We start from the raw sequence: 27,770 nt of genomic DNA on the forward strand, positions 1-27,770 counted from the left end.
GCCCCGAGGCATCCTCTTCCCTAGTCTGGTTTTTCAGGGGCCATCTCTGGCGCGCCCCGCCAGGCTGCCGGCGTCCCTGGTGCCCGGAGACAGGCCCCGCCCCGCCGCCGGTCCTCGAACTCCTGGCTGCCAGGCAACCCTGGCGCATAGCCCGGGCGTCACTGCTCCACCCCGTCAGGCTGAACCATTCCCTTCAGAGACTTTCTCAAGAGGGAAGGAGAAAAAGGAACTTGATGGAACGCCTGAAAGCTGTTCTGCTGCCGTTTTCTCTCCTTAATTTGAACGAACACTTCTTTTCTTCTTCTAGCCAACTACCTCCTGAAGGGCAACGCGGCAATTCGCCTCTCCCGCCAGCATGTCCCCCCCACCAGTCCAGGGCCGCGAGTGGTTCGGCTCGTCAGGGAGGCCGGCGGTCGGCGCGGGTTGGCTCTGAAGCGGGGGCGCGCGCCCGACGTGCGCGTAGGGGGCGGGGCCGCGCGCAGAGGGCGGGGAGGTGGGCAAGATGGCGCCTGCGGAGTGATTCTCCTCGGATCCCTCCTGCCGGCGCGGAGACACCGGGGCGGGGGTCCTGCAGCCGCTACCTCCCTTCCTCCTCTCCCCCGCCCCCGGAGCCTTCCTCCTTCCCTTCCCCCCTCCACCTCGGGGGGCGGGCCTGGTTCCCGGGACACCATGTCGGACTCTGAGGAGGAGAGCCAGGACCGGCAACTGAAAATCGTCGTGCTGGGGGACGGCGCCTCCGGGAAGGTCAGTCCTCGAGCAGGCCCGCCGTCCCTGGCCTGCAGGAACCCCGGCGCTCCCCGGCCTCCTCCCCGCCGCCCGGCGTCGCCTAGTTACCCCGAGCTCTCGGGCTTCTAGGCCCGGGCCCGTCTGGTTGTGTGGCCTGAGGCCAGACACGAAATGGGCGCTTGGTGAAGGCCGACGCTGTCCAGCTCCCCCTTACAAAAAAGTCACTTCCTAACTCGCCGTCTGGATTGCGAACTCCTGCAAGACTCAGGCCAGCCTTTCAGCTTCCCGCCTCTCAGGACTGGCAGGGATTTGCCAAGGCATCTTAGCTCCTCTTACTTGTAGTCCAGGTCACACTTGCTCCTCCCCTCCCACCCCCTTTACCGTTTCTGATGCTTCCACTGCACCGTGAGCCCCCAGGAGCATGACTCTGGGATCAGTATTTCCCGGGTGAGAATAGGGGGCTCCGCCACTTAGTCGTCGAGTCATTGGAGGGCAAATTGCTAATCAGTTTGAGCTTTATCTGTAAGATGGGTATTGAAAAGGGCCGCCGCAAAGGGAGAAATGTGAAAATACATATTAAATGTGAAAATACACATAAAACCTTTAGAGCACAGTGTCCACTCTATACACGTTAGTTGCTGTTTTAATATCATACCTGTTCATCACCTCTGTTTCCAGCTCAGCACTCCGTACAAGCAGTCAGTCAACAAGTGTTTCTGGAGCTCCTGTTATGGGCAGGATGCTGAGGCTAGAGCTGCTTGCGTGACAGAAGGGATCCCTGGTCGAATGAATGAGAGTATCAGGCAGCATCAGTCTTATTATCTCCTAGGCAGCGGCTCCTACCCCAAGGTTGTGAAACTCCTGAAATGGACTGAAAACTGCCCGGTGCTTGCTCTGGGGAGACGGTCCATAAGATCTCAGAGAGGTCTATGATCCCTCCACCAACAAAGTGAAGAGCCTCTACCCGGATGCCTTCTTACCCATGCTTCTGTCAGGCGCCAACACTTTCTGGGATTATTGCTAAAGTTTATCTCCCCTCTACTCCCCTCCCTTATCCCAACCATAGTCTAAAGAAACCCAGGCTCTGTTTCCTGTTTAAGGCTTCACATTTCCCTGTTGCTGGTCGCAGTTTGGACCCTGGTTTCTCTGGTGACGACTTCTCTTTGCATCCTCCCTGGCATAGCTGCTTCTGCCTTTGGTTCTGACATTTGAGTTTCGAGGTCCCCTGGGAAAGATGTAATATTTCATATGCAAAATTTGGAGTATTTTGTTGGTTTTTTTTCTTGTCTTCTTGGATCCTTTGTTACAGATTTTTAAAGCTGAGGAAAACAATATGCTATGATTACATTTAAACTTTGGGGGAAGAAAGGAACTTGGGGTAACTTTTCTTTCTAAAGTATATTAATTTTTGTATACTCAGTAAACTTTTCGAATGAATGAATTGCTATAAATAAATCATCATTGTTTCTAACACCTTTATTCAATAAAAAGTTTGTTAGATTTTTATAGTTTCCTCATCATTTAGATTTTCTTTTGAAGGCTGTCTACAGTTTTGGCTCTTAAATTTTACTGTATTCAATTCATAACTGTTCTTATTTCCCTTTTAAAATGATAATGACAACGCATAACATAATACATTTGTAAAAAGACACAAAAATTGCTGGTTATCCTATATGCTATCATAATTCTTTAAACTTTTGTTCATTTTTCTAACAGTATTTATTGTACATATATTACTCAGTGAAATTTGTTCATAATTTTGGGTCTGAGTTTTTTATTTAATCTATCATACACGTTTTCCCTTTGTTGCTAATTTAGTGTGAATAATTACAGTTTTTTATTTCTGTTTAAAATTTTTTCTGGTATAGGACAGCATAATTTTTTTCACTTCCATGTTTTAGAGTTAGTATTATCATTCTGCTTCAAAGGATAACAGTAATATTTTTTATGGTGCTCTGACTTAATCTTCATCATCTTGCCTAAATAACTTATTTTAAAACTGTAACAGTTTTTTCTAATAGGAACTTCCGGACGCAGACATCTGACACCTAACCTTCTTTCATTATTCTTAAATCAAGAATTTTTTTCTCCATACCCTATTAAGTTCTCAAATACTTGGCAGCCACCAACATTCCCATTCTTTTTCCTTTATTGTTGTTTTCTTTGTGAACTCAGCCTCTCTTTCATTCTTATTTGTATCCTGACTTAACTCTTGGCTCTTTTTTCCTAGCATTTGTTTTTCCTGCTCAATCTAACTCTGAGCATTTTTCAACACACTGACAGATGCAGTAGAGTATTGAGATGATGACTTAACAGTTTCTCCAAGAGAAATTTAGCTCCTCCCTCCAGTATCACGTGTTTCTATTTCTTTCCTTTTCTGATTCATATTTTTTCTTTTATTACATAATCTCTTAAGAGCTTTTTGAGGCAAAATATTCATTTTTTCTGTCTTTCCAGTGTTTGTAAATGTAGTATGGTTAAAAAATGTTCGTAGAAATTTACCAAATCAAAAATGTTAGTAGAAATTTTCCAAATCAAAAAATATAAAGATTCAGATAAAAATATTTCTGATATGGAAGCTAGTTGTTCACTTAATACCTGTAATTAAGAAGGATATTTATAGAGTGACTTGAGAAATTATTGAATGTGTAAGATTGCATGCAGTCTACATAATTGAAGAGAAAGTGACCAACACTGGTTCAGTTGATTCTCTGTTCAATTTTTATCTCAAGATATTAGGAGATGATATAGTAAGAACTTGCTTTAATACTCTGTATGTTCCCAGTAACCTGTATTTTTGACAGTTTATACTCGATTCCAGTTGAAAATCCCAACTTTATATTTGCCTCAAAAGTGTGAAAGCAGGGCTTTCAAAATCTAGAAGTCACTTTTTCAGGAAAAGAAACTTCCTTAGAAGTTTTCTGAATACTCCTTAATATGAAAATATTGAACTCTGCGGTTCTTTAAAATGAAAAATTATCTCAAATGATATTATGTGGATGTTACACATGCCTTCAGTTTCTCTTTGACCTTTAACTATCAGTCTATTAAATATTTTGAATTACCTGTAATAATATAAGTAGTGATAGTTATTTTTTTCTAGAATTCTGAACCTCATCAAAGATGATTTTGTGGTGTAAGTTAGATAAGGTCAGTAGAATAATATAGTGTAAATGAGAAACAAAAGTCTAAAAAGAAATACCTATCTTTTCAATTCTGATCTCTCAGTTTTGATATTGTTACATGTGTCAAAAATACAACAACTGTGTTTGTTGCTAGATGTCTAGCAGAATATCCTTCACATGGTAGTGCTCAACAAATACTTGGCCAATTATCTTAGAAATTTATTACAAATGCTGGGTGTTTAAACACAAAAATTTTTGGAATTACGGTGTCCAAATTGCCATTTGTGTGAAAAATATTGTTCTGTGTAAAAGGAAATTTAGATGAACTTGCTAAAAGGAATTGAAGTTTGGCCAAATTTTCTTTTGCACTGTTGTACTACTTATGTCATAATGAACTGTAATCAGCTGTCTTAGAAATTTTATCTTAGTTTTCATTATTTTAAGAGTTGACATGTAATTTTAACTTTTAAAATAGAAAACAGCTATTTTCTCTTAACATAGAGAGTCTGTCTTGAAGAGCATAAAAGCTAAGTGAAGTTGCCTTTCTCTTTTTTGGAGGAAGTTTATAAATAAAAATAGTGCATTTAAAATGTTTAAGAATTTGTTGAGTTATTGTTATTTATTTGTTACTAGAAAATTCTTCTTTTGCTTTGATAAGAAATGATACTTTAAAAAGAAAACTCCAGAGTTTTTGACTAAAACTTTGAGTTTCTATTTAAAAAAATGTATATCTGTTCTGGTTATAATAGCTTGTGACTTCTTGGCATTATGGTTCTTGGATGGAAAATATTCATTTTGTCTACTTTATATTAATCTTCAAAATACCAACTTCTTTATTTAAAAGATACATATTGTCACAGTCATTCTTTAGGGTCATTTTCAATTAACATCTTTAAAAATAAAGAAAAATTACACATGATACTTTTCCTGTGGGGAAAAGGAAAATTCTGTAAGCAGGTTTCTCCCTCCTTAATTAATGCTTCTTATTATTAGCTGAGGGCTCAGCTACCCTTAGAATATTTAGCCTCAGAAACTGATCTAAGTTAGATAATATCTTTAATTATGTTTTAAAATAATTCAGATCTTTATTATTATTATTATTATTTTTTTTTCTGTTGATAACTCTCAAATTCTGATTTTCAGCAAGGAAAAGGATCTTGACAAGCAGGGGATTTAAAGAGATCTAACCCATTAGTTTATTGTCCCTACCGATAGCTGCAGGCAAGTGAAATTTACCTGGTGGTGTTAAGTCTCTCCCGGCCTTGTAACTGATTAGAACTACTTAAAGTTGCTTGTTGGATTAATTGGAGTATACATGTTAAGATTGCTTAATAAGATTTAGTAGTGGTCTTATGATTACATTTCTTTAATGAATTAATTTTGACATTCTGTGCGTCAATTTTTTAGACCTCCTTAGCTACGTGTTTTGCTCAAGAAACTTTTGGGAAACGGTACAAACAAACTATAGGACTGGATTTCTTTTTGAGAAGGATAACATTGCCAGGTAAGAGACTAAAAAGTCTTAACGTAGAAGATTATAAAAAAATCTTACAATAAATGCCATAAGAAAGAAATGTGTAAAATTTTGGGGCTGCTTCTACATGAAGATGTATAGAATCAGTATATTTATCTTAGGGAGGTTAACTTTCATCACAATCTATCATGAAGGCATATTGTCCACGGGTGTGAGAAAAAGTTTATATACTCTCCCACTCCTTCCCTGTTTTTGGCTACTATACATTTTTTGAGGATAAACAATGGTTGCTTATAAAATTCTGAAAAGCTTTTAAAAAATTAAGTGCTATACATTTGTCAACAGATATTGTATTAACAAAATGTGAAAAGATTGGGAAGGATTATTTTTTAAAATATTATTTTGATTTGCCTCTACTTTAGTTTTTTTGTTTAAAGTTGGAACAGAAGTATAATGTAGCTATGGAACTTCTGTGCTCTAATATGTGAATGCTGTTTTATGCAAGGCAGCATGAAATTGCTGGCATTTAATAGACCACTAAAATTTAGGGTCCCTAGGCACTCATAAAAATACAGTTTGAGCATTCAAGATGTTTCACTTCACCATGCAAAGAAACTATTTAGATGCCAGTTGCAGCACATTTTGTGGGAAATACGGGGAAATAATAACAAAGAAAGAGTGGTTTATGTTTTAAGTTAGTTTCTGAACAATTGGGGCTTTAAAATGCTGTCCTTTCAATTTCAATGGTTAAATTATATGTTTAAAGTATTTTATTAAAAGCAGTTTATCTTGATTGACTTTATAAACCATCCGTCCCTCTCCTCTGTGAGGAAGCACATTTGGAGAAAACAGTTGCAAGTGTAATGTCAGATTCATGTACTGAAATGTGAGTGATATAGTGGGAAGGGGTTTAATACATTCCAATTATTATTGAAATATGTTAACCTCTCAGACACCCCATCTATCAGACAACTCCCCATGAAAGTTTTAGAGTAGCTAATGAAAACTCTTGGTAATGGAGGTATTCTTCTTATCTCCTTAGTAATATACTTTGTTATATTTTGTGATGGTTTGTATTTGGCTACCAGTGAAAAATAGATTAGGAGATATCCCATGAGAAAAAAAATAATTTCAATTTTTCCATTACTGGGTTATTGTTCAGCAAGAGGTTTAAGGAGAAACATATGCGTACTTTGTTTCATTTGTATTTTCTTTTAATGTATCCAAAACTGAAAACGTCATTTTAATTTTATTATTCTTCGTCTTACCGATAATCTATGCTGCATTCAGAATTCTTAATAGCAGTCACTAGCCGAATACATACACAAATCACATAATAAAGAGGCTGGAAGCTTAGTTTTGCAGCAGTTTTTTTCACAGATGCCAGTTGTACGCAGAGAGTCTCAATATAATATTTTGCTATTAGCTATTTTGTTTTGATGCTTAATTTGAAAAACCACCACACCAACTTTTTGTCTCATTACTTTTAATATTTCTTATTTTTTAGTTGAAAAGCTTAAATAAAGAAACAAGTACCTACTCAAATATTAAAAACAAAGACTGGTTTTTAGACGTTTCATACAGGCGATATATGTGATGATTTCTGACCTGTAGCACAGCACTACCAATTTAAAAATTTTGATTACTTTGTAAAAAATATTTGATATTCTTGAAATCTAGATTAATAGTATAATATTTTAGACTTACACAGTACTTAGGTTAAAAAATGAAATTAGGGCATGTATACTCTTAATGAATGTATATTTTAATTTTCCTAGTTAAGTTTTTATTTTGATGGTAAAGTTCCAGAAGAAAAGTTCTATTTTTTTTTAACGCAGTTGGTTTTATGCTACTTAACAGACTCAAACTTATGGTAGAAATTTCAGTAAGAAAAAAATATTTTAATGTATTTTGTTTTTATATAATTAATAAGTATATTAAGAAATGAGGTGAATAAATTACAAGGTTTATAATTATTCTTTAAATACTTTAAATTCATTATAACTGTCAAATGTAGGATCATTAATATATCATTAGCTGAATAAAACATTACAGGTAGCTTTATTGAATTTATAGCATAGTCAGTGAATCTAATATTTGTTAGTAGTCTAGTAAGTCCTCTGACCAGTTAGATTGTTAGGGGTGTAAACCTCCTGTCCATCTATTTACATTCTCTTCATGCAAGTTTTCAAGATCATTACTTTGCAAATACTCATCCATTTTAGTATATTTCATGATCCGGTGTGCTGTATAGTCTGGATGCAACCACTGTGCAGATTTTACTGCTTAAAATAGTGTATCTGTTAGTCAGAGATTCTGCTGATAGAGCTTCTTAAGAGTCTTAGTCAAAATACTTTCAGGAAGCTTGTGGGTACAGTCCAGTAAACAGCGTTCTACTGTGAAAAAGATTTCTAAGTCTTTAGTACAAGAAGTGGGCAGACTTGTGTTTTTAGTTCCATCTTGACTATGCAGCACTTTAAGTAAGGTTAACCAAGGCACCAAGTGTACTTTTACAAGGTCACTGTTGAATCCTCTTGGTGGCTTTAATTCATACCAAAAGCAACTTACCTGTGTTTTGTCACCTCATTTATTTTATTTTTTCTTCTAGTTACATGTCATTTCTTACAGAGGAGCAGGAATTTTGTAGCATTCTGGGTTTGGGATTAGATTTCTGACAATTTCCTTAATGTTCTGTATCGGTTAGAAATTTGTATTAGATAGATTCTTGATTTAAACAAAATTATAATATTATTTGAATATTCTTATATAGCTTTATAGGTGTGTCATCTTGAAAATATACTAGGAGAATTCATATGTTTATGCCTGCAAAAACAAAAATGAATATTGATTTGAATCATATCCTCATGCGATTTTGCTCCTTAAATAAGGAATCTACATTTTATTTTTAGTTTTATGTGTTAATAATCCTAAAATTAAAATGTGGAGTTAAAAATATATTTCTAGATATAAGAAGTAATATGAAGTTAATATCATTTGTTGAAACTGTAAAGATAGTAATTTTTTGTTAGCATTCTATATTAGTGGACTATCAGTAATTCGTAGCTATTTTTATTTCTGAGTCATTATAATTTATATGTTTAAAAAAACAGGCAAACACTGACAACAGAGTTTATTTGGAAAGGCATGCATTTAAAAAGTATCCTCAACACATGAATATGGGAGACAATTGGATAGATAGATGATTTAGGGTCTTGATATGATTGTAGTCAGAATTTGAAAACATGTAATGAAGATCATGTTCCTGAAATTGTAGTCAAAGTGTTCACAACACCTCATTCAGATAGGATCTGAATATCAGAACTTAAAGAAGAAAGCTTTATATTTTTTGTTGTGAGGTTAAGCAATAAGGACTATTGACTCTGAAAAAATGGGATTAAACACCTTTTAGTGCTTATTTAGTATTGCCTAAAATCTTCCTCTGTAAAAGTTAGTATTGTTAAGCACTGTCTTTTGAAGTAATCAAATAACTCTAAAGAGTTGTGCAAGTAAAATGAATAGCCTACTGCCTGCTTAGGGGTTTCTGAAACTATTATATATACTTCTTAGTGATGGCTAGCCCTTTCTTATCTGCTTAATTTGAGACAGCATTATAGAAGAATTATTTCAGCCTTGAATCTCAAAAAATTTAGATTTTTAAGAAATTCGATTTGTATAAGTTTTTGGACACATCTTAGTCTGTGACGTTTTGGTTTTTGTATTCATAGGGCTTTAAGAACATTTTGGTTATTAGTGTAAGTGTAGAAAGTATGTGTCTGTAGGAATAATGGTGGTGATAAAACATTAGCGCTCATTAATGCTAATGGAAGTTCCTAGTGGAAATCCTCTGCACGGTGGCAGATGGAACAACCTATGTTTAAATAATGGAAAGATTGTAATACAAACTCACCAAAATTTAGAAAACTGTGCTGGTTAATCAAATGTCTTTTTCTTTTCAGTTGCATAGTTAAATGGTATGACTAACTGTCTCAGATTTTAGTGTTTTATGTTGGCGTATAAATATATATCTTTATAATCTTTTTTTGAAATGAGATCATTTTTCAGTTTCTAACCTTTTATTTTATTTTCTTTTGATTTGCAAATCATTCAGAAAGTGCTAATTGAGACTCTGGAGAAAACTCCATAATCTTATGAGGGATATAGTTTAAAATGTTCAACTAAATAGCATAGTTTGGCTTTTGTAAGCATACTCATCAGTTGCATTGAGAAGAGAGAACAGCTTATCTCATAAATTTTTGTATCAACCAAATATTTTACAAAATGCATGAAAGGATTTTAAAGATTCCCTTTTAGAATGCTTTTATAATGCTCATAGGGGAAGATGATTAGTTACACTATTTTATGAAGGCTTGGAAGTATACATAGTTTGTTTAAATGGAAATGCTTTGAACAAGTTTGAATACATTGTAATATTTAGTGATATACATGGTATGTATCCTACATTTGTTCTGAATAGGGCTATCAAATGTGTTTCTATTTTATGGGTTAAATTTGAAAACATAATTTTTTGCTTATGTTTGCCATATCCTAGAGTAGCTGACAATCACATTATAAAAAGATTCATTAATTTGAGCTGAAATTATGGGTGCATTTTTATAGTTTGCTATTATTCCATGAGTTTTAGAACCCATAGAGTTTAGAACCTACAACAAAATTCATATATATGATTGGATGGTTGAGTATTCAAAGCTTCAGTTTTTATTTCTAAAGTACATTTCTTGCTCCATGGACGTGTGTTTCATTCTATTCTCTAAGAAAAACGTTTTTCTGAGGCTTAAGTTTATAAATTAAAGCTTACTTTGTTTTGTTTTGAAAGTGGTTGTAAATATGGTTCCATGGAAATGGAGTAAAAGGATAAAACTAGATTCTCCACTATGATTTCTTTTGACATTGTTTTCACAATTCCAAATATCATGTGAGCCTGTACATAAAGGCAAATTGGGCTCAGTTTCTTATTGTGACTTAGTATTCTGTGATACTGTGTCAGCTGTTGTATTGTTACTTAATTTTTTTGATATTTTTATATTCATTTTTTATATTCTAGGAAACTTGAATGTTACCCTTCAAATTTGGGATATAGGAGGGCAGACAATAGGAGGCAAAATGTTGGATAAATATATCTATGGAGCACAGGTATGATATGAATTCTGATTATTCCAGTATTGAAAGTATAGCATTTACAAGCACATATGCAAATCTACACCCAAATGCACATACACACACACATACTTTCTTTCTAACTTTTTATCTGATATGTAGAGAGAATAATTTTATGTTTGTGCTAGTCCTTTGGTTTCATTCTCTCCAAATTATGTTTGGAATGATTTGGGTGAGGGAATAGGAAAACTCTTTAACAGCTTTCGTATGGTATTTATATTACTAGGTGTTATTGTTAGCAGTTCGATAAATGCAGTGATAAATGATATTTTGATATTTATTAGCTGGTTTGGTTATAGTGACTACTTTCAAATAAACTGAATGAAAAATACAGGGATGAAAATTTAATTTCATTTTAAGTTACAAGGACTAAAAGCATATCTATATGTCTATATTTTTGTGTAATGAATATTGATAGCTTTTCAGATTTAATAGACATGTCAATATTTTCTATCAGATAACTAAATATGACAGTGTATATGTGAAACACGTACAATAATTTATGATAATGCTGTATTTTCAGAAGAAAATCCATGTAGAGCAAGAAAAATGAAAGTGAAAAATGAAAAATGACCTGAATAATTACATAAATTTGGCCACATGAGCTTATATTCTCCATGAGCTTATATTGATATAATTTATAAGATTTTAAATAAAGTTATTATACAAATAGAAAATATACAGGGTGGTAATATACTTTAAAAAGTTAATCATTTCTCTCTGAGCATGTTCACTGAAGAATTGTCTTTTTAATATTTGGCAGATTGCTTTTGATTAAATGACACACTTTAGAAATGCAGTAATACTATTGAAAGTAATCATCCGATGAAGTAGAGAATATGGTATATAGCCAAATATTAAGTACGTTGTGCTTACTGAGCTCTGTATGTAATACTTGATGTGCTATTTCTTTATTTTTGCTTTTTTTAATTGGTGTGTATCTTCTACATCATCTGGAGACATAGGGGTAGTAGTAAAAATTTTTAGTTCTTTATTAGAGTTTGGTATTTTAAGTGGGACAAATATAACTTGGTTATGTGGAACCATGTTGCTCATAATAAATGATTCTATAGGGTGGAGATATAGTAGGTTAAGCACTGCTGTACAAAGTTTGGTTCATGTCAAGTACCATTGCCTTGATTGTGGATGAAAAATAGATTCTGATTTATTTTATAAAATATTCAGAGAAGGACAGTATGGTTATAGAGGCTAATATGGTTCTGAATCACATATAAAGGCCCTAGAGTTTTGATTTTTTGCATTGCTGATACAGAGATTTGGCTCTTAATGCTCTTATCTTTTATACATGGTTCTTTGTCTCCTGCAAAATTTTTCTGTTCACATTTATAGCATTTTCATCTGTGGTTAAGTGACTTGATATTTTATGCATGTTCATTTTTCTCTTAAAAAGTACATCTCAGAATTTTATGTATGGCTTTTTTGTTTTATTTATTTATTTTTCTGTTTTAAACTGATTAAAATGGATACTAAGCTAGATAAAACTTGCTGGACAGAGATTTGTGGGAAGCCACAGTTCTTGTTTCATTCATGTGGTTGATAACATGGGAAAATAACACTCTTATCTTTGTTCCATAAAATCTGTCTATAAGGCCACATATAGGATTTTTAAGAAAATGAAGATTCGATCTAACTTCTAATGAAATTTGACTCTTGGTGTCAAATGGAATAGTCTTTTATGATTTATAGGTGCAACCAGAGTTAGTGGAGAACAGGAGGACTTTATGCATTTCAGGGTAAATAATAATATATAATTCAATTAATACATTTTTCTTTCCTTAAAAATTAGGGGAATATTATGCCCATGTGTTGAATTCTATCAATTCTATCTTCAAATCATTTAAAAATTTATTATCTAATTTATTTAAATTATTTAAAATTTATTACTATTATATAAAAATTAATATTGATGTGAAATTTGTGTATTATGAAGTTAACCATTCTGAAGTGTATAATCAGCTATACGCAGTGGCTCATGCCTGTAATCCCAGCTAATTGAGAGGCACAGGTGGGAGGATCACTTGAGCCCAGGATTTTGAGGTTTCAGTGAGCTGTGATCACACTACTGCACTTCAGTCTGGGTGACAAGTGACACTCCATCTTTAAAAAACAAAATAAATAAAAAATAAATTATATAATCAGTATCATTTAGTGTACTCACAGTATTTTGTGACCATTTCCTTAAGTCAGTTTTTGACAGTATATATTTTATGTTATTACAAAGCTGCCTACAATCAGCAGACATTAATGAGAACATTGGTAGACATTTCAAGAATTTCCATCTTTTTTGAAAGTCCATAAATTTAGTAAAATGTCTTCATTATTTTTTAAGGTACTTTATTTCTTGGGAGAAAGTGAATGTTATATTTCTTAGAACTTGTTGTATAAAGTTTCTATCTTGAAGGTACATACTGACTTTTTTCTCTCTTGGTAGTGCGTTTTATTGTTTATACTTTACGGTTGCTGTGACACTTATATTCATGTACTGTGTTTTTATTAAACAACAATGTACAGTATTTCTGAGAAATTCATGAATCTTTCTATGAAATTGCCTGACAAAACTGGGAATTCTGAGATGATGAAATGAATTGTTAAAAATAGATGATAGGGCATGGGGGCAGGCACTTGTAGTCCTTGCTACTTGAGAGACTGATATGGGAGGATCACGTGAGCCCAGGAGTTTGGGGACTGGAGTGAGCTATGATCATGCCATTCTACTCCAGCCTGGGTGAAAGAGCGAGACTCAGTTTATAAAGAAAAAAAAAAAAAGGATGATAATATAATAATTTTTTCTGCTTTCCAGAGATTCCAAATAAATGCTGTGTTAAGTACATAAAGTCATTGACCAGTGGTCTATTTTGTTAAACTGTTTTTAAATTCTATATCCAGGCTAGAGAGGCTGTGACTCATTATTTACTACTATAAATTGGAGAAAATGTTACTTTTCAAAACCAGTGATTTCAAAAACATCCTGATAGCATTTTAATAAACTCAATAATTTTATATAATAATATAATTATTCTTCAAAGTAGATCTATATTGCTTCTGGAGTTATAGATACTTTATATTACCTATCTCATGAGTACTTTAGATTTTGGTATACTACAGGACAGAAATCTTCCACAGAAATGTTGAGACAAGCTTTTTCAGGATATTGGTTTAATGTGTTATTTAGGGTTTATTTTAGGTTCTCTAACTTCTGTAACTTCTGTATTGTATATAGAAAGAATTATACATGTCTGGGTCATTAAACTAATCAATCTGTTTCTTTAAAGCATTTCTTAACATCTGCATAGAAGCTTATTTGTAGGCTGGGAGTTAACTTGGACCCAAATAAAACCGATTATTTTACCCTCTTCACTCCCCTTACCCCCAGCAACATTTAAACGTTAGCAGTAGCCTGTTGAAAGTGTTGGTGAAAACTAAATTGAATTGACACCCCAAAAAGAATTAGTGAGGTATTTTGACAAGAACTAGTTCTAAGAATTGAAATATGTCCCAGTTAAATTCCCAGATTTTAAATTAACTTAAAAATTTCTAGGAGTCTTTAGAAAGATGTTATAGGCGATTTTTCATAGTGGTTGAGAGCAAACACACAGTACATAGTGTTTAGTGCCCTGTAACCTGTGGCTAACAGAGGCTAATAACAAACCTCAGAGAAGGACTGGATGTTTCATTTTTGTAGCTCTTTCTGTCCTGGAATCTAAGTGGTTTGCAAACACTGACCCACTGAGCATAAACTCAATGAAAGTGTAGTCACTTGTGAGGTAGAACATAACCACTATTATGTACCAGTGGCCCCACACAGATGTGCCTGCTTTTTAAGTACCAACAAAAGGATTTGGTGCCTACATGACAGCTAGGGAGAGGGTGCATCTTAAAACTGGACTCTGCAAGACCTTCTGCTCTCTTTTGCTGTAAGTTTTTTAGTTGGATATTTGCCAACTTATAACATGTTTGTGCACTTTCTTTGCGTGTTTCTTACAGGTTATACTTATAAAGCAAGATATATGTTGTTAATGGCTATTATATAATCTGTATGATTTAATTCATTTCTATATATAACTAAAAAACTAAAGCAGATTATTTGTCTTGCATATAAGGGAGAAAACAAATAACCTGCATTTTGGGACTGGGAAACCTTTCATTTTTTGAGAATGTTAAACAGTAACAGTGTGTGTACTGTGTTTAGCACATGTTACACTGAAGAACTATATCTATGCAATGCTTTACAAGACTGTTACTTGGTAGGCATCAGTGTTTGTTCTTTCAAAACTTCTATCAAGGCCAGGTCAGTGGGTCATAATCCCAGTGCTTTAGAGGGCCAAGGCAGGATAATTGTTTGAAGTCAGGAGCATGAGACCAGCCTAAGCAACATAGTGAGACCCTTTCTCTACAAAAAATTTAAAAAATTAGCTGGGCACTGTAGTATACGCCGGTAGTCCTAGCTACTAGAGAGGCTGAGATGGGAGGATTATTTGAGCCCAGGAGTTCGAGGCTGCAGTGAGCCATGACTGCATTCCAGCCTGGGGAACAGAGCAAGACCCCATCTCTTAAAAAAATGCTGTCAATTATTACCTTGAAAATGGTATCCATTTGATTTACTCTCTCATCATGCTTATTAGATATGGTGGTGAGTGCAATAGATGAAAACAAACTACCATATAAACTAACATTATATAATATTTACTAAAAATCTTGATGTTTACAAAATACTATGGATGGTAGTATTTTCTTGGAATCGAAGTTGGAGGAAGGCAGTTAAGGCATAAAATGAAGGAAACTGTTGCTGAAGAGGGATTTATTAAACTTGAAATCTGATTTCCAAAGGGTCATGTAGAAGATTTGGGAAGAAGAGCAGCAGCTGAAAGGTAAATTGGGAAGTGGAAGGAAAGGATGGTATGGGGTTGAAGACATAGGAGAGGGATAAATGTCAGATATGTGGTTGATAACAAAAGTTATCTGGGACATGAGACATGGCGATGGATTTAGATGACCATAAGATTGCCAAGAAAATTAGATCCAGAAGTTCCCAGGTAGGTTGCAAGATGTATTCCATGTTTGAGGGAGTTGTACTTTCTTGTGGCTGAGAAGATTCCGATAGTTTTCTGGAAGGGATCAGAAGAGTTCTGGATTGTTGATGTGGTCAGAGACTTAGGGATTTGAGGGTGCTGGTATTTGAGGGATTTGAGGCTCCTGAAGAGGTGAGTACTTAGAGGTCTGGCTTTGAGGCTGGTGAGTAGAGGCCCTGAGAGTCAATAGTTTTGATAATGTGTGTCTTTTAAAGATTTGGTCCATTATATTTATATTGTCAAATTCGTGGTCACAAAGTTGTTTATATTATTTTTTTAATGTCTGTGGAATAGGTAGTGAAGACCCTTATTAATTAATGTTGTTAATATGTGTCTTCTCTCTCCCTCCCTTTGTTTTTGGTTAGCCTGACTAGGGGTTTGTCAGTTTTACTGATCTTTTTTTAAAAACACAGCTTTTGGCTTTGTTGATTTTTCTCTGTTGTTTTCTTCTTTAATTTCAATTATTTCTTCCCTAATTTTTAATTACTTTCTTCTGCTCGCTTTAGACTGAAATTACTCTTCTTCCTCTAGTTTCCTACAGTGGAAGCTTAGATTATTGATTTTTCTGCTTTTCTAATATATGCATTCAATGCTAAACACTTTCCCTAAGCACTGCTTTTTCTGTATTCCACAAGTTTTGGTAGGTTGCATATATTTTGTTTTTGCTTCAAACTATTTTAAAATTATTTTTGAGACTTCTTTGATGCTTGTGTTATTTAGAATATATTGTTTAATCTTCACATACTTTGAGTTTTTAAAGCTATTTTACTGTTACTGATTTCTAGTTATAGTTTGAGAACATGGTTTTTTTGATTTCTGTTTTTACAAACATGTTAAGGTATATTTTATGGCCCAGAATGTAGTTTGTCTTGGTGAATGTTCCATGAGAGCTAGGGAATAGTGCATATTCTAATGAATACAGTAGTCTATAAATGTCAATTAGATGAAGTTGATTGTTAGTGTTGTTCAGATCAACTATACCCTTACTGATTTTCTGTTTGCTTAATGAAAAAAGTCTTCAACTCTAGGGGGATCTGCAGATTTGGAACTCCTTGCAGTTTTATCAGTTTTGGCCTCATATATTTTGATGCCCTGTTATTAGGTGCATATATAGAGAGGACTGTTATGTCTTCTTGGATGACTGACTTATCATTATGCCAGTCTTGTCTTTAAACTTGATAATTTTCCTTATTCTGAAGTCTGCTTTGTCTCAAATTATATAGCTACTCCAGCTTTCTTTTTGTTAATGTTTTCATGGTGCTTTTCTATCCCTTTACTGCTAACCTGTCTGTGTCTTTATATGTAAGGTCAATTTTCCGTAGGCAATGTATAGTCGACTCTTCTTTTCTCATCTCCTTTGACAATCTGTCTTTTAACTTGTGTATTAAATTCACATACAAAGTGGTTATTGGGATAGCTGGGTTAACATCTTTCGTGTTCTTTTTCTATTCTTTGCACGTTTTCTTTGTTTATCCCCTCTTTTTTACTTTCTCTGGTTTTATTTGAGTATTTTCTCTCCTGTTTTAGCATATCAATCATACTTCAAAATTTTTTTTAGTGATCATTCTAGAGTTTGCAATATATATTTTAAACTAAGTTTAGTGCTTCATGTGTAGTGCAGGTCCCTCAGAATATTCTCAGTTCATCCTTTTTGTCCCTTATGGCATGGCTGTCATTCATCTCACTTATCTATATGCTGTAATCATCCAGTACATTATTATTACTTTAAACAGTTGTATTTTATACCAATTAACAGTAAGAAAAATAATTGATACTATGTTATCTTCATTTTTTCCTTTTCTGATATTCACTCACTCTTTTTTTTACATTCTGTATGATTTTATTTAAAAAATGTTAACTTTTATTGTGAAGTGGCAGTTTATAATTGGTTATATTTATGGAGTACAGAGTGATGTTATGATTTATGAATACAATGTGGAATAATTAATTCAAGCCAATTAGCATATTCATTATCTCAAGTCCTTATAACTTTTTTATGTTGAGAACATTTGAAATTTACTCTTTTACCAATTTTGAAATGTATGATATGTAATTATTAACTGTTTTAACCACACTGTGCAATGATTCTCAAAAAAACCTTTATATCTCCTGAGATTTTGTACCCTTTGACTATTTCCCCATTTCCCCCAACCCCTAGCCTCTGCAACCACAAGTCTACTCCCTACTTCTGAGTTTGATTACTTCAGATTTCACATAAGTGAGAACATGCAACATTTGTCTTTTTGTGCCTGGCTCATTTCACTTAGCTTAATGTTTTCCAGTTCCATCCATGCTGTTGCAAGTGAGAGACTTTTCTTTTTTTGAGGCTTATAGTATTCCATTATGCATATATACTCCATTTTCTTTATCCATTCATTTGTTAATGGACACTTAGGTTGATTACATAGCTTGGCTATTGTGACAGTGCTGCAACAAACATGGGAGTGCAAAAACCTCTTTGACAAACTGATTTCAAATCTTTGGGTAAATACACAAAAGTAGGGTTGCTGGATCATATTCTTAGTTTTTTTTGAGGAACCTCCACACAGTTTCCCATAATGGCTATTCTTCTTTACATTTTCACTGAGAGTGTACAGAGGTCCCTTTTCTCTATATCCTCGCTGATACTTGTTATCTTTCATCTTTTTGATAATAGCCAATAGCCATTCTGACAGGTGTAAGAGGATAATTTTTTTGCTTTTAATTTGCATTTCTCTGGTGATGTTCAGTATTTAAAAAATGTATCTGTTAGTCATTTGTCTTCTGAGTAATGTCTTTACAGGTCTCTTGCCAATTTTTAAATTTAGTTTTTTGTTTTCTTGCTATGGAGTTGTTTGAGTTCCTGGTATAGTTTGGATGTTAACCCCTTCTTGGATGTATGACTTGAAAATATTTTAATTTGTAGGTTGTCTCTGCACACTGTTAATTTTTTCCTCCTTTGCTGCACAGAAGCTTTTTAGTTTTCCCGTATTGGCTATTGCTTTTGTTGCCTGTGGTTTTGGAGTGAAATTCAAAAAATTATTGCCCAGACCAATATTTTGTAGTTTTCCCCCCTAAATTTTCTTGTAGTAATTTTGTAGTTTCTGGTCTTTGAAATCTTTACTCAATTTCGAGTTGATTTTTGTATATGTTGTGAGATATTGTTCTGCATGTGGATATCTAGTTTTCCGAAAACCATTTATTGAAGAGGCTGTCCTTTTTCCATTGTGTGTTTCTAGCTCTGTTGTTGAAAATCAATTGACTGTACATGTATGGCTCATTTCTGGACTCTCTTATTATGTTATGTTGGTCAGTGTGTCTATTTTTTGCCAGTACCGTGCTGCTATAATTAATATAGCTTTGTAATATAGTTTCAAATCAAGTAGTGGGATGCCTGCAGCTTTGTTTTTCTTATGTGTTTGTGCTCATGATTGCCTTGGTTATTTGAGTTTTTTCCATGCTACTCATTTTTTCCTATGTAGAGTTTAGTTTCTGACCCATATCATTTTCCCTCTCCCTGAAGAACCTCTTTTAATGTTTCCTTCAGAGCAGGTTTGCTGACAATGAATGGTCTATTTTTGTTTTTCTGAGAAGATCTTTATTTCTCCTTTACTTATGATAATTTTGAGGGGTATAGAATTCTAGGCAGTTTTTTTTTTAATTTTAATTTTCTGCCAGTATTTTTTTTTAAATTATTATGCTTTAAGTTCTAGGGTACATGTGCACAATGTGCAGGTTTGTTACATATGTATACATGTGTGATGTTGGTATGCTGCACCCATTAACTCGTCATTTACATTAGGTATATCTCCTGATGCTATCCCTCCCCACTCCTCCCACCTGACAACAGGCCTCGGTGTGTGATGTTCCTCTTCATGTGTCCAAGCATTCTCATTGTTCAATTCCCACTTATGGGTGAGAACATGCGGTGTTTGGTTTTCTGTCCTTGTGATAGTTTGCTGAGAATGATGGTTTTGAGCTTCATCCATGTCCCTACAAAGAACATGAACTCATCCATTTTATGGCTGCATGGTATTCCATGGTGTATATGTGCCACATTTTCTTAATCCAGTCTATAATTGATGGGCATTTGGGTTGGTTCCAAATCTTTGCTATTGTGAATAGTGCCGCAATAAACGTATGTGTGCATGTGTCTTTATGGCAGGATGATTTATAATACTTTGGGTATATACCCAGTAATGGAATGGCTGGGTCAAATGGTATTTCTAGTTCTAGATCCTTGAGGAATCGCCACACTGTCTTCCACAGTGGTTGAACTAGTTTGCAGTCCACCAACAGTGTAAAAGTGTTCCTGTTTCTCCACATCCTCTCCAGCACCTGTTGTTTCCTGACTTTTTAGTGATCACCATTCTAACTCCTGTGAGATGGTATCTAATTGTGGTTTTGATTTGCATTTCTCTGATGGCTAGTGATGATGAGCATTTTTCCATGTGTCTGTTGGCTGCATAAATGTTTTCTTTTGAGAAGTGTCTGTTTATATCCTTTGCCCACTTTTTGATGGGGTTGTTTGATTTTTTTTTCTTGTAGATTTATTTAAGTTCTTTGTAGATTCTGGATATTAGCCCTTTGTCAGATGGGTAGATTACAAAAGTCTTCTCCCATTCTGTAGGTTGCCTGTTCACTCTGATGGTAGTTTCTTTTGCTGTGCAGAAGCTCTTTAGTTTAATTAGATCCCATTTGTCAATTCTGGCTTTTGTTGCCATTGCTTTTGGCGTTTTAGACTTGAAGTCCTTGCCCATGCCTATGTCCTGAATGGTATTGGCTAGGTCTTCTTCTAGGGTTTTTATGGTTTTAGGTCTAACATTTAAGTCTTTAATCCATCTTGAATTAATTTTTGTATAAGGTGTAAGGAAGGGATCCAGTTTCAACTTTCTACATATGGCTAGCCAGTTTCCCCAGCACCATTTATTAAATAGGGAATCCTTTCCCCATTTCTTGTTTTTGTCAGGTATGTCAAAGATCATATGGTTGGTAGATGCATGGTATTATTTCTGAGGGCTCTGTTCTGTTCCATTGGTCTATAACTCTGTTTTGGTACCAGTATCCTGCTGTTTTGGTTACTGTGGCCTTGTAGTATAGTTTGAAGTCAGGTAGTGTGATGCCTCCAGCTTTGTTCTTTTGGCTTGGGATTGTCTTGGCAATGCGGGCTCTTTTTTGGTTCCATATGAACTTTAAAGTAGTGTTTTCCAATTCTGTGAAGAAAGTCATTGGTAGCTTGATGGGGATTTCATTGAATCTGTAAATTACCTTGGGCAGTATGGCCATTTTCACGATACTGATTCTTCCTATCCATGAGCATGGAATGTTCTTCCATTTGTTTGTGTTCTCTTTTATTTCATTAAGCAGTGGTTTGTAGTTCTCCTTGAAGAATTCCTTCACATCCTTTGTAAGTTGTATTCCTGGGTATTTTATTCTCTTTGAAGCAGTTGTGAATGGGAGTTCACTGATGATTTGGCTCTCTGTTTGTCTGTTGTTAGTGTGTAGGAATGCTTGTGATTTTTGCACATTGATTTTGTACCCTGAGACTTTGCTGAAGTTGCTTATCAGCTTAAGGAGATTTTGGGCTGAGACAATGGAGTTTTCTAAATATACAATCATGTCATCTGCAAACAGGGACAATTTGACTTCCTCTTCTCCTAATTGAATACCCTTTATTTCTTTCTCCTGTCTGATTTCCCTGGCCAGAACTTCCAACACTATGTTGAATAGAAGTGGTGAGAGAGGACATCCCTGTCTTGTGCCAGTTTTCAAGGGGAATGCTTCCAGTTTTTGCCCATTCAGTATGATATTGGCTGTGGGTTTGTCAAAAATAGCTCTAATTATTTTGAGATACGTCCCATCAATACCTGATTTATTGTGAGTTTTTAGCATGAAGGGCTGTTGAATTTTGTCAAAGGCCTTTTCTGCATCTATTGAGATAATCATGTGGTTTTTGTCTTTGGTTCTGTTTATATGCTGGATTACGTTTATTGATTTGTGTATGTTGAACCAGCCTTGCATCCCAGAGATGAAGCCCACTTGACCATGGGTCGGTAAGCTTTTTGATGTGCTGCTGGATTCGGTTTACTAGTATTTTTTGAGGATTTTTGCATCCATGTTCATCAGGGATATTGGTCTAAAATTGTCTTTTTTTGTTGTGTCTCTGCGAAGCTTTGGTGTCAGGATGATGCTGGCCTCATAAAATGAGTTAGGGAGGATTCCCTCTTTTTTATCAATTGGAATAGTTTCAGAAGGAATGGTACCAGCTCCTCCTTGTTGTACCTCTGGTAGAATTCATCTGTGAATCCATCTGGTCCTGAACATTTTTTGTTGGTAGGCTATTTATTATTGCCTCAATTTCAGAGCCTGCTATTGGTCTATTCAGGGATTCAGCTTCTTCCTGGTTTAGTCTTGGGAGGGTGTATGTGTCCTGGAATTTATCCATTTCTTGTAGATTTTCTAGTTTATTTGCCTAGAGGCATTTATAGTATTCTCTGATGGTAGTTTGTATTTCTGTGGGATTGGTAGTGATAACTCCTTTATCATTTTTTATTGGATCTATTTGATTCTTCTGTCTTCTTTATTAGTCTTGCTAGCAGTCTATCAATTTTGTTGATCTTTTCAAAAAACCAGCTCCTGGATTCACTGATGTTTTGAAGGGTTTTTTGTGTCTCTATCTCCTTTAGTTCTGCTCTAATCTTAGTTATTTCTTGCCTTCTGCTAGCTTTTGAATGTGTTTGCTCTTGCTTCTCTAGGTCTTTTAATTGTGATGTTAGGGTGTCAGTTTTACATCTTTCCTGCTTTCTCTTGTGGGCATTTAGTGCTATAAATTTCCCTCTATACACTGCTTTAAATGTGTCCCAGAGATTCTGTTATGTTGTGTCTTTGTTCTCATTGGTTTCAAAGAACGTCTTTATTTCTGCCTTCATTTCGTTACATACCCAATAGTCATTCAGGAGCAGGTTGTTCAGTTTCCATATAGTTGAGCGGTTTTGAGTGAGTTTCTTAATCCCAAGTTCTAATTTGATTGCACTGTGGTTTGAGAGACAGTTTGTTATAATTTCTGTTCTTTTACATTTGCTGATTTCACTTCGTTCTCTTCTTATTCGCATGGTTTCTGATGAGGTGTTCTCTGTAATTTTTCTGCTTTTTCATTTATGGATATTTTCCCTATTCTTCTAGCTTCTTTCAAGATTTCTCATTTTTTTTTTCTTTTGAGCAATTTGAATATATGCCTAGATATAGAGTTTTTGGTATTTATGCAAATTGGTGTTCTCTGAGATTCTTAAATATGTGGTTTGGTGTCTAATTAATTTTGGTAATTTCTTGGTGACTGTTACTTCAAATACTCCCTAAACTTGATTCTGTCTTCTTCTGATACTTCAGCTGTGTGTGTGATGCACCACTTCGGACTGTTCCACTGTTCTTTGGTGTTCTGTTTTATACATTGTTTTGTTCTTTTTGCATTTCAGTTGTAGAAGTTTCTATTATCCTGTCTTTAAGTTCACTGATTTTTTTTCCTATGCTGTGTCCAACAATGTACCCAACAATGGCATTCTTTATTTCTGTTACAGTGTTTTTGATATCTAGCATTTTGTTTTTATTATCCCTTGTTTTATTATCCCTATCTGTGCTTGCATAATGTTTTCTTTTTCCTTTTGAACCCTCAACACATTAGTCATAGTTACTTAAAATTGCCTGTCTAGTAATTACAAAATCTGTTTCATATCATAGTTTGGTTTTGATGCTTGGTTTCTGTCTTCAAATTACCTTTTGAAATTCCTTGTAATTTTATATTGAAAGCTGGACATGGTATACTGAGTAATAAGATTCAGGTAAATAGACTTGGTGTGAGGTTTTATGTTGTGCTGTATTTCATATTTACTTTAGCTGTGGGTGCCAGAGGCATTGATTCCTCTAGTATCCTTGTTTTTGCCTCACAGTCTTTTTTGGTATCTCCAGAAACTCTTTAGGTGAAATCTGTCTTGCAGCTCTTTCAGATGTTGGTGCCCTGGTGGTGGTGTGGTAAAGTATGAGGGAGGAGAAGCATGCTATATTTTTATGATAAACTTTTAGTCTTTAGTGAGCTTGTATTTCGGTACTGTGACCTTCACTCGTGTTTCTTTCTCCTCCCGGTTAGATGAGACAGACTGGCTACGGGAGGCTGGAGTTGGGAACTTCTCTTTCCAGATGGAATACAATGTTCTGATTAAGCCATTTCTTCCGGAGAGTTTGCCTTTTTTGTGGATAATGCTCTGGGCATATTTCACAATGGTTACTTTTCTCCCCTCTTCATGCCAGAGCCTTGAGAGGGTCTTTCTTGTTTCTTTACTGATAATCTGGTGGGATATCTGGAATCTGGTCGTATATCCATGCAAGTGTGGAGGTAGCCCCCTAAGACTGAGGGGCCCTCTAGGAGTTGCTCACTCCTAAGCTAGACCTCAGTCAGCCTCCAGCAGTTTGTCAGAATTATCACTACTATTTCTAGAGGCTGCTACTCCAGGTAGGCAGATGTTGGCTGTAACTTTTTGGATTTGTTTGTCTTTCCAGATTTCAGGGTGATGATTTGCCTTGTAATATCAATTTTCTGATGAATCCAAGAAAAGTCACTGATTTTTTCTGTTTGTTCTGCCTTTTTCTTATTGTAAGGACAGGAGTGATGACTTCCAAGTTTTTTTTTTACATGTCAGAGTTGAAATTGAAGGTCCTATAATTCCTTTTATATTTTAACATTTTTAGTTTTCTCATTTTTTCATTTCAGAATTTCACCACAGTGGTACTAGTTATGATGGCAAGAACAAGGAAAAATAATACTTTTTACATTATAAATGGTACTGAGAATATGAACAAGGAGATGTTTGTGTTGCTAGATAGCTAGGTGAGTGAACAGGAGTTTATCCTTCTATATTTTTTGTGAATCCTGAAAGATTTCTAGGAATCACCAACTGAAAAATGTTGGGACACATTTGTCTAGATCAGAGATTGGCAGATTTTTCCTGAAAAGAGCTAGATAGTAAATATTTTATGCTTTGCAGGCCATGTTGTCTCTGTTGTAGCCACTCAGCTCTGCAGTTGTAGCACAAAAGCAGCCACTGATAATACTTAAACAAATGATTGTGACCATATTTCAGTAAAAGTTTATCTACAGATACACAGTGTGGGCCAGATTTGACCCATGGCCATATTTACCAATTTGTGGTCTAGAAGAACAGTTTTTAATATTTTTGTTCCATAGCTCTCATCCTGTACTGAATATCAGTAGATGGTGGCCATGTTTTATTTGCATATATTTTACCATATTCAGGTATTGTCCCATGTTTGGATAAAGGTTTTCGTATATTAATCAAAAGGGTTCAAAAGGTCTTAAGACGCAGAGGTCCAGGCTCTATTTGTGAGTTTAAAACCTACCTCAAAGTTGCCATAAAAATGTGATTCTTCTTCACTTAGTTGATAACAAAAAAAAAATCTACAATTGCATGTGGTATGTTAATTTTAAAACAAGTACTTTTATCATTTCGCTTTATAATGTAGGCATATCAGGTGTTTTAAAAGTGAGGTAACAAGTGTTGCCCAAGATCAATAGATGGGACCAGGACTGGAATCCAACAGCAACCTGAGTTCCAGTGTAGAGCTCTTTTCAACAAATAATGTATGATATCACCCATGGCAGTTGGAGCCATGTCATGGAGCCAGTAGATTGAAGATTAATCTTCAGATATTAGTTCTGGGGCTTTATTCTTAATAAGAAAAGTGAGATACTGTTTGTTTTAGATAATTCTATGTTGGGCATTATTTCAAACCATCTTGGAAGACAGACAGAAATAGATGTTCAAGTGACCAAAATGAACCCGATGAGTGATTTTGCATATTATAGAATATTTAAAGCGAAAGGGATCTTAGAGACCATCTAACTCAAATATCGAATTTTAGAGTTAAGAAACCTGAGACATGGAGAAGCTAGGTAACTTGGGGGCCAATATGGTTTAATAAAAGAGAATAATAATCCTGGAAGGTCATAACAGAAGTATGCTAGGGCTGGCTTGCTCTAGCTTCAGAGAGTTAATTGTTAAATTTTTAGCAGTTTTTGTGAGCCAGTTATTAAAAACTTTTACAATGAAAAATTACATATAAAGTCACACATTGTATTAAAACAAAGGTATTTATATGCCTAATCTCTATCACTAATTATTTTGCTATGTATTTCTGTTATCTGTGTTCTCGAGGTTGTTTACATCTGCTATATCTATATGGTGGAAATGTTTTATATTGGTGACCTCCCCAACTCTGTTCAGTGGGTGTCATATTGATAGCTTAAAAATGACCACAGGCTAGCATTTACACCATGAAAATTGGCAAACATTATGGCAAACTCACCCCTGCTGGGCCCTGAACCCCAAGCCAATTGATTAATATTTACCAGTGTCTCACTAGTTATGACTTCTGTGTTCTGTACTTATTTATGTGTTTAGTTTTGCTGCCAGACTGTGAGTTCTTTATGGTTTGGAACTTACATCTGTAGAATCCAGCACAATACTTGGAGTTTAGTTGACAGACAAATGTTTTTAATTATTTAGTCTTTGGTTCAAATCCTGGCTCCATCACTTACCTATCAGTATGACGTTGGTTATTTTAACCTCTGTTTATAATTTAAAATGGAAATCATAATACCAGCCTTTCATGATTGGTGTGAGTATTAATGAGAAGACCTTGACGTGTGTCTGGTATACAGTAGGTGCACAGAAGTAGTTGATTACTACTGTTATAACCTAAGAAGTCGACATAAATGCCATTAGGGTTCAGGCTTATACTGTATGTAGAGCTTTGTATTAAGTGTTTGACCACAAACTGGATGAGAATCAGGAATGTGGTACTGTTATTTTTGTGTGTATATATACTTCTCCTTCCCACACAAAATAATGAGATAAATTAAAAGGAATATGATATATAAGAGGCAGGAAGCAATCCTTCTGTTATATTTGGCATTGCTCAGACTCTTATTACAGTATTATGTCAGGTTTTACATTGCTCATTTTAAAGAGGATGTCAAAAAACTATATGTAGTGTGTCCTGGGAAGAATCAGCAGCTATGATTAGAGGGATAGAAAAATAGGCCCTTTGAGGCAAGTTTAAGGAACTGAGTTTGTTTACTCTGGAAAGGAGATGGTAGAGGAGTTACTTAACTATCTTCAAGTATATGAATGGTTAGTTTAAGAAAGATGCTCTCAGGTTCTCCAAATGCACAGTGGACTAAAAGAGGAAATCGACATTTCATTTAAAGAAAATTGTATTAAACACTGAAATTGTCTATCAAGGGATATCATGGAATCTTTGTTTTTGAAAATGTTTAAAAAGAGTAGCAGCAGATGAATATTTATTGAAAAGTTTTAATGTTTGACCTCATGAAAGTGAGAGGTAGGATTGTAGATGTTGTAGCCTTTTCTACTTCTTTGATATGATTTTCTTATATTTACTGTAACTTACCAAGCATATTCCAGATATCTTATTGGAAGACTGCTTACAATTTTGATAAAATGATGTTTTAGCTTGCATTGCATCTTAGTTGCTGGATTTGTCTTGAATGAAAACAGTCACTATTATCAATCTGCTAGTAAGCAATTTAAATGGAAGTTTATATATAAAACACATTTTATATAAGTTTATATATAATACACATTTGTATTTTTACATCCATTTTGACATATCTGAAGCATTACTCAAGTATTCATTAAGATTTTTTTCACCAAATAGTACTTTACAGATATTTTGTAACTCTTTTGTGACAGGGAGTCCTCTTGGTATATGATATTACAAATTATCAAAGCTTTGAGAATTTAGAAGATTGGTATACTGTGGTGAAGAAAGTGAGCGAGGAGTCAGAAACTCAGCCACTGGTTGCCTTGGTAGGCAATAAAAGTAAGTTATTACTGCTTATTTATGTATGGTACGGTTTACTTGCTGTTGTGGACAGAATGTTTGTGTCACCCCTCACCCCCAATATATATGTCGAAGACCTAATCCCCAAAATGATGGTGTCTAAAAGTGGCGTTTTTGGGAGATAATTAGGTCATGAGAGTGGAGCCCTTAAGAATGACATCTGGCAGGGCGCAGTGGCTAATGCTTGTAGTCCCAGCACTTTGGGAGGCCAAGGCAGGGGGATTGCTTGAGGCCAAGAGTTTGGGACAAACCTGGCCAACATGGTGA

The 27,770-nt window shown here is 35.0% G+C and overlaps 1 protein-coding gene across 3 annotated transcripts in view; it reads left to right on the plus strand.

Moving 5' to 3' along the window:
• The first annotated feature begins 456 nt into the window (after positions 1-456).
• RAB28 (RAB28, member RAS oncogene family) overlaps positions 457-27,770 on the plus strand; it is a 140,626-nt gene continuing 113,312 nt past the window's right edge. For all 3 annotated transcript variants that reach the window (XM_050791672.1, XM_050791670.1, XM_050791671.1), the window contains exons 1-4: positions 457-744; positions 5,259-5,355; positions 10,388-10,476; positions 27,353-27,482. In XM_050791672.1, coding sequence (XP_050647629.1) covers positions 670-744; positions 5,259-5,355; positions 10,388-10,476; positions 27,353-27,482 — 391 coding nt within the window. In that variant the 5' untranslated portion in view covers positions 457-669. The remainder of the gene's footprint in view (positions 745-5,258; positions 5,356-10,387; positions 10,477-27,352; positions 27,483-27,770) is intronic.

This window comes from Macaca thibetana, chromosome 5 (assembly GCF_024542745.1).
Source record: "Macaca thibetana thibetana isolate TM-01 chromosome 5, ASM2454274v1, whole genome shotgun sequence".
NCBI lineage: Eukaryota > Metazoa > Chordata > Mammalia > Primates > Cercopithecidae > Macaca > Macaca thibetana.